The sequence below is a fragment of the Diceros bicornis genome, chromosome 5 (genome assembly GCF_020826845.1).
Source record: "Diceros bicornis minor isolate mBicDic1 chromosome 5, mDicBic1.mat.cur, whole genome shotgun sequence".
Classification (NCBI taxonomy): Eukaryota; Metazoa; Chordata; class Mammalia; order Perissodactyla; family Rhinocerotidae; genus Diceros; species Diceros bicornis.
Window position 1 is genome coordinate 41,711,244 of NC_080744.1, and position 14,556 is coordinate 41,725,799.

Consider the following 14,556-nt stretch of genomic DNA (forward strand, 5'->3'; position numbering starts at 1 on the left):
TAGCTATTGATAGTTTCAATGTACCAGGCACTGTTCTAGGTGCTTTACATATATTATTTAATCCTCACAACAACCCTATGAGGTAGGTACTCTTATTATACCCATTTCATAGATGAGGAAACTGAAGTGTACAGAAGGGTTTAAAAAAATTGGCCGAGCCACTTTGTACACCTGTGGTATCTACTAATGGTAAGATTTTTCAGTTATTTGTAGCATATCATTTTTCACATTCCCCAGCATTGTTAGTTTTCTACTGCTTTAAATCCTTACTGCTGACTAAACAAATAGCATTCACCAATCATCTTTTTATTTAAAGGTGCCATACTCTTAAGTGGGTGAGTCCCACTGAATTTACCATTTTTTAACCTAAAACAGTGTAGCAATAAGTTCAAAGGATAGCATGGAAAAACTATTAAAGATGTTTCTTTTTTAATATGTTAGGGTCATATTATCTGTGCTTAAAACCATTTAGAAATATTTTTCCTAAAAAGATTCATATATAAGAAATTTTTTTTCTTAAGCAGTTTCAATTTGTGGGCAAGTGATTATCTTCGGATGTTTTCTTTGCTCCTTTTTTTTTGGTCATGCTGAGAAAATTATCTGTAATATTAGATAAAGGTTTGGTAAACTAATAGTCAGAAATTACCCAGTGTATATAACTTGACATTGCATACTTAGACATAAATTTGAATTTAGACAGACTTGATCACAAAATATTTATAATCAATTTATAACTGGATATTTTAATGACTACTTTTATCAAATCTAGTTCTGTTAAACCATTTATGGCCTATTAGGACTATCTATATACACAATTATAGGACATTCTCATTGTCTTAATAGCAAAGAAAGTACAGGCTGACTGTCAGGTATTGTTCATATCAAGTAGTGTTAATGTACTGTTAATGTAATGTTATTTTTCTGTTATATATTCATCGCTTTTCTCTATAAAATTTAAATTTTGTTAAAATCTATCCACAACAGATTATAAAAGATTAGTTCTGTTATCACTCTTTTGCAGGTATTATTCTAGTAGATTTTATTTTAAAAGTTTTCCATAATGAACATATTCATAAATCCCTATCTTGAGGTAGTCTATTTAAGACATGTCTTTGGTAGTGGTATTTTTATATAATAATTGTTTCTTATTATGGCATTATGCATTATTTTAAAACTTTTTAATTTTTTCAAAATATATTTGGTTTAGTGATAGAAGATTAAAACTATTTGTAGTGTAGATACAATAATTGCATATATTTGGAAGAACGTACGTATGCCAGACTGAAATAAAACTTCTGTCCTAATCTTACATTTGTAAGACTACATGGTTTTGAAGCGTTGGAAGTTTGAAGAAGGATGGTTGGTGAAATACTAAGTATAAAAAGAATGTAGAAAATAGGAAGTAGGCAGGTCAGGACAGGAATCTTTGTTATGAGAAAGTTAGGAGAAGAAAAATGGAGTTAAGAGCATCTGTGGAATAGATTTGGAAGCATTTGGAAGCATACCTATGTGTGCATCTGTATGTTTGTGTCTCTGTGACCTAACACAATAAGTGATTATAGTCTCAGTGTATTAAACATACAGTTGTTCTTTATTTGTTTCCTACTGGACAATACTTAGTGCTTCTTGACTTCTGTATATTTCTGCTTTACTATATCCATCCAAATGACTTAGACCCTGCTGGCCTTGTAGTTTTATTTTTGTTTCTGAGATTTTGCCTTTGCAGCACATGGCAGTACCCATACCCCATGTGGTCCCAACCCCATCCCTGCTCACTGTTACGTTGTACCTTTCTACAGTCTTTTTTTTCACTAACCACCTCAGTTTCTGCATGTCTCTTAATTCTGAAACACCTCCCTATTCTAATGGTGAATCTATTCTGAGGATAGGAACTTTTATAGTCAACATTTATTCTATTCACATGGTAAGGAACACTCTAGCAATACATTCCCCCATCTTCAGTGCCACTTTTCATCCCCAGTAAGCAAGCATATTTTGAAGGTAATATCAAATTTTAAGATGTATTTTATATTTAAATATAGTCAAACTTGTAGAATGCATAGTGAAGTTATAGTTTTGACGTAATCTGGCAGTCACTGTCTAAGTTGGAAAATGTCACCTTTGTACAGTGTTCCACTTATTATGCTTGGATAATATTGTTTAAATAGAAGTATTCCTCTACAATGGAAGTGTATTAGTGTTCAGAGGAAACAAATCCCAAATTACAGAGGCTCTGCTTATCTTAATTTACAATATGGAGCAAGTGATAACAGGGATATTGAAAACAAATGAAAAAGTGAAATATTTTTAGTTATTAAAAGCATGTAAGTGATAAACCTTCTTAGCAACAAACAAAAGGCTCTGACGGTTCATAGTTTATCATCCTCCTTAAGATGAGATAATTGAAAAAACGTATTGGCAGAATTGATGGTTTTTTTCTTTTTCTTTTTTTTTTTTTGTGAGGAAGATCAGCCCTGAGCTAACATCTGCCAATCCTCCTCTTTTTGCTGAGGGAGACTGGCCCTGGGCTAACATCCATGCCCATCTTCCTCCACTGTATATGGGACGCTGCCACAGCACGGCTTGACAAGCGGTGCGTCGGTGCGTGCCCGGGATCCGAACCGGCGAACCCCGGGCTGCCGCAGCAGAGCGCGTGCACTTGCGCCACCGGGCTGGCCTCTGATAGTTTTTTTTCTTAACCATCACAAATCTATTTTGAAAAGACACATAGTTAATAAAAAATGATTTTGCCAGCTAAGGTAGTAATATAACTAAAATCTATCAGTTACTTGGATTACCAAACAAATAAGGTGTGTGTGGTTTCAACCAAGGCCACAAACTATACTAGATGTTTCAGAATGAAAATGTTAAAAAATTTTTTGTACCTCATCCTAAATGATAGTGATTGGATACAGAGGATTTGGTTATTTTTATTTGCTAGGAGTAGGAGTATGTGGCTTACTTTATTTTTGATTAGTCAAGAAATTGACATAAAATGCCTGACTAATAGGATTGAAAGCAAGTTAAACTTTTATCATTCTAGTCTGGAGGTGGGGATAGAGTAATATTATTAGCATATTAATAATTGTTCCCAATTTGTCTTCCACAAGTGATCAATTCTTAAGGCAGTTCAGTAGCTGCCCTTGTGTAGTCATGTAGGCTTACCTCTCTTTCTCTATTTTGTCTATATTGCTTAACTTCAGGCAATTCTATTTCATTTACTCAACAGATTTTTATCAATTACTTACTATATATTTGGCATTGTCTCATGCCCTTTGGGCTTTGGAAATTACAGATTGGTAGAACATAGTCTCTACCTCCTAGAATCCTTTGCATGATTTCCCTGTTCTGCCCTAAAACATCCCTAGAACAAGGTTTTTATCATGAGGGCATTTTTGTGTGGATGTGTGTTGATGACAGAATTAAACTCATGAAGCCTAGATTTTGAATTTGTTGTCACCACAGTTTTTTTAAAAAATCTGAATCCAGTGAATCTGGTACATAGGTGTTCTGTAAATATTTGTTGTTCATGGTATCTGAGGTTAATAATCACTTTTGAGTGGAGTACAAAATTTTCTTTTTATAAAATTTTGTCACAAAATGAATACAATTTAAAGGAGTCAAAATCTCTTGTAAATTGGTGTTAGTGGTTGCTCATGGCTTATATTTCTGTGCTTTTTGAATATTGGAGTATATGATAAGAACCACATTAAAAGTAGGCAAAAAGACAGACACAGAAATAGGAAAATAACGTATGTGAGTCAGTTCTTTGGGTATTGTAGTCTTTCCTGATATTGCCAGTAGGTTTTGGTAACTGATGTGTTTGACTACTAATATTTTCAATCTCAAGTAGCCCAGTACTGCAAATTTAGATGCCATATCTGAATCAGTAAATGTAGAACAACAAGATTGACTTCTGAAAAATTCCACTTATTTAAACCCACCAATCTAGACATCTATGTCTTGAACATTATTTAATAGAAATTTAAAATAAAGGTATTCTTAGCAGGTTATTGTTGAGAAGAAATTCTAGTAATTATTGAGGAAGGTCATTGAGACAGGTCAGCTAGAGGTGGACACAGAGCCTGCCTAATAATTGGATGGATGCTACCTGGCTGGAAGATGGAGCTGATTGGTGGATCAAAATCTCAGAGGGAAACCTTCCATTTTTAGTTTAAATGTTTACTAAAATTATATTCCACAAAGTACTATTATATTGTATGCTGCTATTTAACTATTAAAAAGTGAAATGATCACCATTGATTATTATTGCCCTACTAGAAAATTGTTTTAAGTGATTTTTTGTATGTGAAATATATTTGGATGAGTGGTACTTATTAGTAAACTTTTCTATTATTTTAAAATATGAACTTTTTAATTATAATATTTCCAAAGTTAGAACACAATGTATCTTATAAATAAGTTGTTTCTATGTTATATTTTAATTTGCTGAAGGCTGTCTTTGTATTTCCTCAGGTTTATGTGAGATTAAGACCATTCTTCAGGGAATTCCTGGAACGAATGTCTCAGATGTATGAGGTAAACATGCTTAAGCTAATTACCTAAGTATTTTTATTTTATTCAATATAGTACCCATATTTAGATCATGTATAATGATTACTTCTTTTCCCCTGAATTTGTAGATCATTCTTTTTACTGCTTCTAAGAAGGTGTATGCAGACAAGTTACTGAACATACTAGACCCTAAAAAGCAACTGGTCAGGTAAATTTAATTAAGAAATAGTGGAAATGTCTGTCACACTGATCTATGAATTTACTATGATTCTATTTAATTTTGATGGCCATTTTCAGTTGGCTGCATATATAGAGATTTGTTGTGTTGAATGGTGAAAATAAATGAATTTTTTAAGCCCCAAACTCTTTAAGAGTTCCTAATAATATACCTCCAGACAGACGTTCTTTAAAGGATACAAGAATCAAATGTATTTATTCACTGTTACATCTGTATCCTTACTTTTTTTGGGATTGGGGGGAGATTGGGGGTATGTGGAATTTTTCACTGTGTGCATGATGTTTTCACTTCCTTATGTCTCTGAGATAATGCATGTTACGTCACCTTTTTGATGGCATAGAGAAATAAGTTTTAACAGAAAGGATCAAATTAAACTCTTTTGCTTTTTTCAAGAGCAAATTTATCTTCCATGGAAAGAAAATGTTACATGAATCTAATTGGAAATTGCAGTTGGTTTAGTCACTCAGGTTATCCTGATCCTGGACTCAGTTCCTTGTGCGTGTCCTAAGCCAGCAGATGCAGTGTGTTCCTGGTTAGGTGGGAGTGCGTTGGGTAATTTTTAAACAGTTTGAAAATTAGTTCCATTATTTCTGTCAACTGAAGTGAGATCTTAAGACTGCAGAATGTTGCTGCATCCTCTAAGATGTAGGAGTTAATCTTTGAGCCAGAGCTAAGAGAGATGCCACAAAAGGCTCATAAAAGCTTTCATGGCTGGGTATTCATATTCTTCAGTGCCTTCTTCCATATAGTCTTAGTGGAAAATCCTAAACTTAATTTCTACTGTTAAATAGTAGCTTTATTATTGAGTGGTTGCAACTATGCTGAAAGGCTTTTCCGAATGTCCATGTTTAGGATATTTTTTTCCTTCTAAATAGAACTGTGATTTTTTTTTTTAATCTAAAGGATCAAAATTTGTCCTTGTAGTCCGTTTCCATTTTATCTTTCATATAAGCAAGCTTCAGATACACAAATGAAAATGTGGTATTTTCTATTCATAAAAGTATATTATAATTCATGCTCATTTTACCTAACTTTAACAAAAGTATACAGATGATTTTGCTTTCATGACTTCATTCATTCTGAAGACTTCTGTTCAGCACCTCCAATATTTCAGGGAACAGTGGTGAGCAACATAAGCCCTTCCCTCTTGGAGCTTTCATTCTACTGGGGGGCAAATCATAGTCATGCAATTATAATGTTACAAATTAACACCTCTCTTTTAAACTAGTTTTATAAAATCTACACATTGGGAATTTAAATTTGTTTTATCAAGTTGTATTTTGAGAAACTTAAAACAAAGAACACTTTTTGAACAGTATATTGAATTCATTAGAGTACTATAGGGAATTATCTGTTTTGGTGACAAAGTAGACTCAGAAATTCCTTTGATCTCTGAATCTTGTGAGTCCAAATGCAAATATGATGACTGGCAAAAGTAGTTTCTTTCTAAAACCGCATATACATGCTGTTGACCCTCAGATTCCTGAATAAGTGCGGTGGGGGAGGGGGGTTAATACAATTTAATTAACCGTTAGTATCCACATACATATTTAGTTATCTCCTGTCTTAGGTGACTTTGCTACTATTGGGGAAGAGGCAGCAGTATGACTTCCATGTACATGCTGTACCTGCCTCTCCGATTTCCTCATATCTAAATGTTTATCCAGATAAAATATGGAATCTTATTTAGGCCCAACCAGGACTTAAATTCTTGTGTCTAGTCTTATTGTTTCAAAGTAGGACTCTCTTTAAACCTTTCAGAGATAGATGATTATTTAATTAAAAGTATTCTTTATAATAAGCGGGGAAAGAACTGTTTATACCACATTTTGTCTGGTTGTAAAATTCTTTTTTGCCATCACCACTGGCACTGATAAGGTTGAGTTTTGTTGTTGTTGTTATTGTTAGAGCTATGACATATTTTGTTGGTAGAAAGTGCCACTTTCTTCAAGTTGCATAATGGAAAATACAGGTATGAGTAGGGCCTAGCTCCTGAAAAATTGTTTAGTGGGATTAAGACACAAGGAAGCCAAACTACCAAATTATTAATGTATACAAATGGAGTATTTCAAGGTGGTCTGTATCAATTATTAGTAATATTCAGAGACTAATATTTTGAGTGCTAAATGGAGGTTATATAATTATTATAGTATATAAATATTATTCTAAAACTTTTAATAGCTTTTAAAGATAATATAGCATTTTTCAATTTAGTATCTATCATTGGTGAAACATCAGTTTACATTTGCAATGTTTAAGTCTGAATTCATCATTTCATTCAATCCTTGTTTTTTCAAATGATCATATACACACTCACACTAAATTAAAAGAAAGATGGGTGTTTGAGTAAAGTTGAAATGATGGAATGTTTTGGCCACTGCATCTTTTCTCAAAAACTATAAGAGAAACTAAAAACATTTTTTAAAACGCCAACACAGAAACATTCCTTCTTATATTTTCTATTCTGGCATGTACAGGGATAGGGAGGCTGTGTGGTCTTCTGGTTAGAGCAAAGGACTGGGAGCCAGGAGGATCCTGGGTTCCAATGCGGGGCTAACCACTGACTTACTGTGTGACCTTGGGCAAGTCACTTGACCTCCTTGTGCCTCAGTCAACCATCTGGAAAAATGGTTAAAAAGCAGGACCTCGCTGACAACCAGATGCTGCATCTGAACTGAGCTTTCCTGGGTAAATAAATTACAAAAACAATTTACAGAGTTTTTAATCCCTCTTTATAATTTAATATAAAATTTTGGGATAAACCGAAGTTCTTTACAGCATGGTAATATTTCATTGTAAGATTTCAATAATTGCTAAGAATTTTTATAGTAAAATTGTAGCCCAAAGCTTAGGCCCACATTTATATTTGAATTTCCTTTTTGAGAGAAAATAAGGCTTAATCTGTAAAGCCTATGGTATGTGTATGTGTATATGTTTCAGTATATGTTGTACTTTTTAGAGGTTTTTTTTTTTTTTTTAGTTAATTTGTTTTTATTTTTATGTTTAGGCACCGGCTTTTCCGTGAACATTGTGTTTGTGTACAAGGAAACTATATAAAGGACTTAAATATCCTTGGAAGGGATCTTTCAAAAACTATAATAATTGACAACTCACCACAAGCCTTTGCATATCAGGTAGGAAAAGGGTTGCTAAAAAAAAATCAGATTGGAAAAAAAAATACAATGAGGACAAATGCTGCCAAACAGAATATGATGGGAGAAGAAAATTTTCATTGATGGAATTTCCCTGTTTAGTGTCATCTTTTAGAATTAGAAATGCTAAATTGGTATATTCCTTGTGGAAAATTTTCTTTTAAATGAAGTACAACATAAAGAAAAATCTGAGTAGTAAATCTGAATAAGAAAGGACTATAAGATACACATCATTTAATAGCATTCTTATCAGTTGTTAAATCAGTAATTTAATTATAAACATGTTTGAGAATTACGTATAGCTAAACCATGTTCTTCTGTTCTGTTTGACATTCTGAAATATTTTCTTAGACTATTTTGTCAATATATTTGTACCCTTTGTCAATGATTGTTTGAAACATAACTTCAACTAGAGATGAGCCATCCTTGCAAGATATATTTTACATTTGAATATGTTCATGTGCTATGTCTGAGATTTTTCTTTACAATAAATCAGTGCAGAGTGGGGATGGTGGAAAGTGAGTTGGGTGTAGATGAAACAAAATTCACCCTTCTGTGTTTCAACATGTCCATTATAAAAAATAAAAAAGAAGAAAAGAGGAAAAACTGCATATAGTATTGAAGTTTGTTCAGGTTAGGTCACTATGTTTATTTGTTTGCATTTTGAGGTATGGTTTTAAGAATTTCATCTTGGGTCCCAGATGAAATCATTTCAGCTATCCACTGTCTCAAACAGTGACCCCCCCCCCTTTTTTTTTTGTGAGTAAGATCAGCCCTGAGCTAACATCCACGCCAATCCTCCTCTTTTTTTGCTGAGGAAGACTGGCCCTGGCCTAACATCTGTGCCCTTCTTCCTCCACTTTATATGGGACGCCGCCACAGCATGGCCTGACAAGTGGTGCCTCGGTGCGCGCCCAGGATCCGAAGTGTTCTGTGTAAATGTTAGGATAAAGATATTTTATCCTAGAGATTATTTACTATAAAACAAATATGGTTTGCATTCTTGATTTTAGACTCCTCCTTCAATGAAATACCATTGAGTCAATTTGTTCCTACTATGTTTTGGGAATAAAACAATGAATGGGACATGGGCCCTGTCTAAAAGTATATGCTTTCTGATAGTGTTCTGTTTAGAGTGTCAATACCCCTTCATTCACAATGCCTAGCATTGACTAATAGTAACTATTTCTTGAGTGAATAAAGGAATGTTTTTAGTTATGTTAATGCAAAATTTGTTTTAATGGATCTTTCTTGTTGTTTAGTTTTATATAAACTAAGAAGAAATTACGCTGAAAAGCCAGTTAGGCTTCAGTTTATTCCTTAACATCCGTCTCTTGGCAGTATTGAGTTGTCAAAGAATATATGACAAGCGTAAACTCTGATGGCATTCCTTTTCAAAGGAATGTATAGATCAATGTTTACTTAAATGTTATTTCTTTTTTAAGCTTTTCCAAAGTAGACAATGTAAATAAAAAGAGGATTTAATTACTTATTTATTGTTTTAGCTATCTAATGGAATCCCTATAGAAAGCTGGTTTATGGATAAAAATGACAATGAACTCCTAAAATTGATTCCATTTCTGGAGAAGCTTGTAGAACTGGTAAGTATATCTTATCATTTATCTTTTTCTGTTATGTTTTTGTTGTCTCAACTCTATCGAAGCAAATCTTAAATTGCTTTCCTTTACGTGTACTGACTTTTTAAGTCAGCATGTTGGGAGATTAGGGCAGGTTGAAAAGGATTACAAGCACTTTCAAACCTTTTAAATTATATTAAAATTATGCTTATCAGTATTTAAAAATTTATAGATTGAATGTTTTTATTTTATTGGGTTTCCTCTTGCAAGTCACCAACTAGTTGTGTTAAATTGATTTCATTTTGCTTTCATAGTTCAGGTCTAGAATTAATACTTATGCTACTGAAACTTTATTCTGGGAATTTTTTTCCTATATCCTTGGATTAATTTTAAAACTAATGTATACAGTAGAATTCAGGGCTTAATGCTTTTACCTATCTTTTGGTTTGGCTTTTTATTGCATGATTGTTTTTAGAAAATTAAAATTTTTTTTTTTTGTGAGGGAGATCAGCCCTGAGCTAATATCCGTGCTAATCCTCCTCTTTTTTGCTGAGGAAGACCGGCTCTGAGTTACCATCTATTGCCAATTCTCTTCCTTTTTTTCTTCCCCAAAGCCCCAGTAGATAGTTGTATGTCATAGTTGCACATCCTTCTAGTTGCTGTATGTGGGATGCGGCCTCAGCATGGCTGGAGAAGCGGTGCGTGGGTGCGTGCCTGGGATCCGAACCCAGGCCGCCAGTAGCGGAGTGCACGCACTTAACCGCTAAGCCACGGGGCTGGCCCTTAATGACAGTGTTTTTTAAAAGTCTAAATTTAATTCTAAGTTAACTGCTTCTGTGTAGTATCTTTATATATAGGCAAACAAAATAATGTAAGTTGTAAAATAAATAGTGGTGTATTTTGTCTGCAAAGTAAGAATGTTCATAATGTTATGCTGATCATATCTTTGAAATTACGTGGCTTATTAAAATGTCTTTTTCTTCACACAGAATGAAGATGTTCGACCTCACATCAGAGACAGATTTCGCTTGCATGATTTGCTGCCCCCAGATTAAGTACAAAGACTTCTCAAATCACTGAAGGGGGAGAGAATGCAGGACCCTTTTGGACTAAGAAAAAAACATTGCCATTACTGTTGAAATTTTGCATTTTTGTACCCCGTCTTGCTTTTCTTATCTTTGGTGCCCAATAATAATCAAGGGTTACAGAAAGAGACTTTATCTCAGATTGAATACATATAGTAGGTAGGCTAAAACAGAAGAGTCTTTAGAACTAGTGCAACTCCAGTGAAATTTTTTTATGTACAGGACATCTGCAGTTTATAAAGAATTCTGTTTCTGCCACCAGCAGTTTGACCTGTAGTCACACAGGATTTTATGATAATAACAGAGATGAAAATGGACTTTTATTTTCTCTCTGTTTGGTGCTCTAAGTGGGTTTGTAGCCACTTTTCTGTTACTTTAAAATTCTCATTTCAACAGGAATGGCCAGTAAAAGTTGTTTTATTTTTCCTGTTAAGGTTTATAACCTTTTTACATTTTTGACCTGTATTAGATTAGAATTTCATTATGCATTCCTTTTAGTTGAGGCGCTTCATAGTTTTCTGGAAATAGTCAATTTTTAGTTTTTTATTATACATTTGAATGGCCGTTTTCCTGCTTTGTCTGCCTGCATATTGTATATTTGTTTAAAAATATTCTCTACTTTTAGTCCATGTAAGTTTCATTTAGAAAGACATGCATTTATATTTTGTTTCTGTAATATTCTACTGTAGGTGAAATCTTTTCAAAAATCAAGAGACTGGTTAGATAAGAATATATGAATGACTAATATTCAAAAGATTTAAACCATTGTGATGGCATGTGTTCCCAAATGGTAATATCTTGCAATGACACACAGATTTAATGGATAAAGGTATACCTCAGACTTCACTGTGCTCACCAATCTTTGAGGAGAATGAGTTTGGTCACCTGCTGGGCTTGATTTGGTTACTGCTGCCTTTGGTTTTCTCCAGGAATGAAGTATTCAACACAGTGACGCAGTATTTTTAGTTATTTTGCATGGGCTGGTAGTACCTCTGTTATGCTCTCGGTTACAATCAATTTAAAACTCTGTATAACAGTCTTGGTACCTTACAGTAGCTATGCATAATCCTGTGGCGCAGTAAACTCCCAAGCCACCAATGCAGTTAATATGCTCTCATAGTGGTTTTCTATGCTATATGGAAATAGTCTTCAAGCCTTGGTTCTCTAATGCAGCTACCACAAGAGGTTGATATTTTTATAGTGGCGTGTAATCTCCTTTTCGGGAGGCTTTTTATGGAAGGTAGAATTTGTAAAAGTTAGTATGCTTTGCCTCTCGACTGCATTAACATGCCACAGGCTCAGACTGTTTTTGTGTAAAGGATGTCAAAGAACGGCACTTTTTCTAAAGAGAAGTTTGATATTTTGTATGCTTGTTAAGAAAGTACAGTATTGGAAATTAAAGGTGGACAACTGATAATTGAGGAGTATGTCACTTAATTTTTTATGTATATTACCTGTTTACTTGTACAACTTATTGTACAAATTACATGCAGCTTCATTTTCAAATGAATCCTTAAAATAAGGAAATCTTTTTAGGAAAACATTTAATTTTTGTATTTTTGATTTTACAGGCATGAGTTATGTCAATTTTCAGTGTATTAATGAAGATTTTAACTTTTCATCAGGTTGAGTGTTTTCTTACTATATTATCTGTTGTGTATGTAGTTAGCAGATTGTGTCACTGAACTGTTTAAAAATCTAGCATGTAGAGCAAGCCTGTTTTGTGGAAAATCCTTATTCATTAAAAAAATAATCATGGCAGGTTTTCTGCAAAAAAAAAAAAAAGCAAAAGCATTTGCAATTCAGAATACTGGGTTTTTTTTTGTTTGTTTTTGTTTTAATTTAAAGAAAGGTATTTTGCTTGCAGGAAAAAATACTACAGATTCATTTTAGTGAGAATCCTTGAAATGTATTTATCTTTAGGGCATCTGGGCATCTTTATGCTATTTGTCTTCTGTCTTTCTTGAAATAAAATGTACATACGTTACCTTTACATATGCTCTTGCTCAAAATTGTGAACCTAGTTACATTTCTCCTTGTTCCCTTTTTATGCTCAAACAGCAAATCCCAAAACCTGTACAAGATTTAAACTTTCAGCATACATTATAATTGCTGAAAGCTTTTCTGATTAAGTAAATACAGTCTCAAAGGGCTTTCCCATAACTTAAAGGGAAATGTAAGCACCTATACTATTGTGCTTGTGGGCACTTTAAATAAAGATCAACTTTTAATCATCTTTTATTAATGGTAAAGCTGTTTTCAGTCCCATGCTACGAGAGTTCCTTTAAGTCGACTGACAAATGAATCAAGCATAACAAGATTCTGAAAAGAAAGAAACTAAGGGAAATTTAATGTGACCTGGAAAAATTTCTTGAGACCAATTTAATACATTTTTCTTCATTACTTGATTTGAGTCATTTTAAATTTGTTGTTAATGCAAAATTTTAAATAATTTCTAAAGAGACACTTATCCAGCTTCCTTCCACCATAATATATTGTTTTATATCCTCATTACCTTTCTTTTATCTGTTGGTAGATGTTATCTTAAACACTTCCATTTAGTTAAGTGGAAGTGTATATTTTATAAATTGAGATGTGCCCAGTCTCTTCAGTTCACACAGGAAAATGAACTCTTAAAAAATGACTGTAGTAAATGCAGGAGAGATGAATACCTAAGACACAGCAAAAGTGACCTATATACACGTTACAACTCTGAAGTACATATTATAATTGTGATATTTACAGTGATAAATGTCTGACTTTTAAGACATTCTTTTAAATATTTGTATTATTGTTAGGATGTTTTATTTTTAGTTGTGTTTTTTAATTCCATGTAATATATGTAGCCCTAACCAGATTTATATCACCATCTTTCTGCTTGGGTCTTAAAAAGAGAGGTGATAACAATTTGAAAGCATAAATTGTTTTATATTAGCTAGTATGTATATTTATTTACCCAATGGCTTTATCTTGTTTCCCAAAATTTGGGGGGGATTTGTTGAAAGCATTGTATCGTCTATAAATGGCTATTTTCTTGTAACTGTCAGTGAAAATGGATGTGTACATTGTTTTTTTTATATTCCTCTGGTTTTTCTGGTTTGCTTTTTGTTTTTTTTTTTTTTTAGGGTTAATCATAGAATGGTTTTAAAAAAAAAAGTTATTTTTGGCCAATGACTTTTTAGCTAGATATTACTTTCATTCAACCTTCTAAAGAAGTTCATTTTTCATTGTTTTGTTCAACTTGCCTGAAAAACAGAGAGACTTCATCTCATCAATGAAGAAAGCATTTCATTATTCCTACAAATCTTTACAGCGAGCACAGAATTCTTCATAAGGACCAAATCTCTTCCATGTCTTGTGTCAATCACATAGAGCTGAAATGTAAAGGACACTGAAGCCTTCATTTAATTGTACTAACATGATGGTGTTATATACTACATCATTAGCTAGTTAAGGTTTTCTGACCTGATTTCTCTGTCTTCCTAGGTATTTATTTGTTATCTCTTATAATCTTGTGTATCTAAATTAACTTAGTTAATAGTTACCCACCGAATAACTATGCCAAGCAACTAGGAAAGAATGTTTATTTTATTTCCCCTTATAGGGGAAGAGTGGACTGGGAACAAAAATGTACAGGCCAAAAGGCCTTAGGTTGTCATTCATTCACTTTCTTATTCCTTTCATGAGCTATATTTGAGTATAGTATTTTTTCAGTGCTGATGTGCTTGATTATATGTCATTACTTTTCATGTCTTCCCCTGAGTTGAAAGCCTGCTAGGAACCTGTATAAAATACATTTTAAAATTTCAGAATAAGAACCACAAAACTCAGTATCTTATATTTAAATGCTACTTAAATTATTATTGGAATCCAAGTCTCACTCACTAGGATACATTTTTATAAAATGTTTCTCTGTATCTTGAATTGAAATTACTTGCCTAGAGGCAAGAGTTCTGGGGATATAATGCGTTTTGAGAAATTTTTAAAAG

At 33.1% G+C, this 14,556-nt stretch overlaps 1 protein-coding gene across 3 annotated transcripts in view; it reads left to right on the forward strand.

Moving 5' to 3' along the window:
* The window catches only part of CTDSPL2 (CTD small phosphatase like 2), an 82,748-nt gene extending 68,452 nt beyond the window's left edge, over positions 1-14,296 (forward strand). For all 3 annotated transcript variants that reach the window (XM_058541470.1, XM_058541469.1, XM_058541468.1), the window contains exons 9-13: positions 4,477-4,539; positions 4,644-4,723; positions 7,761-7,887; positions 9,411-9,506; positions 10,472-14,296. In XM_058541470.1, the coding sequence (XP_058397453.1) occupies positions 4,477-4,539; positions 4,644-4,723; positions 7,761-7,887; positions 9,411-9,506; positions 10,472-10,537 (432 nt within the window). In that variant the 3' untranslated portion in view covers positions 10,538-14,296. The remainder of the gene's footprint in view (positions 1-4,476; positions 4,540-4,643; positions 4,724-7,760; positions 7,888-9,410; positions 9,507-10,471) is intronic.
* Positions 14,297-14,556: the final 260 nt, after the last annotated feature.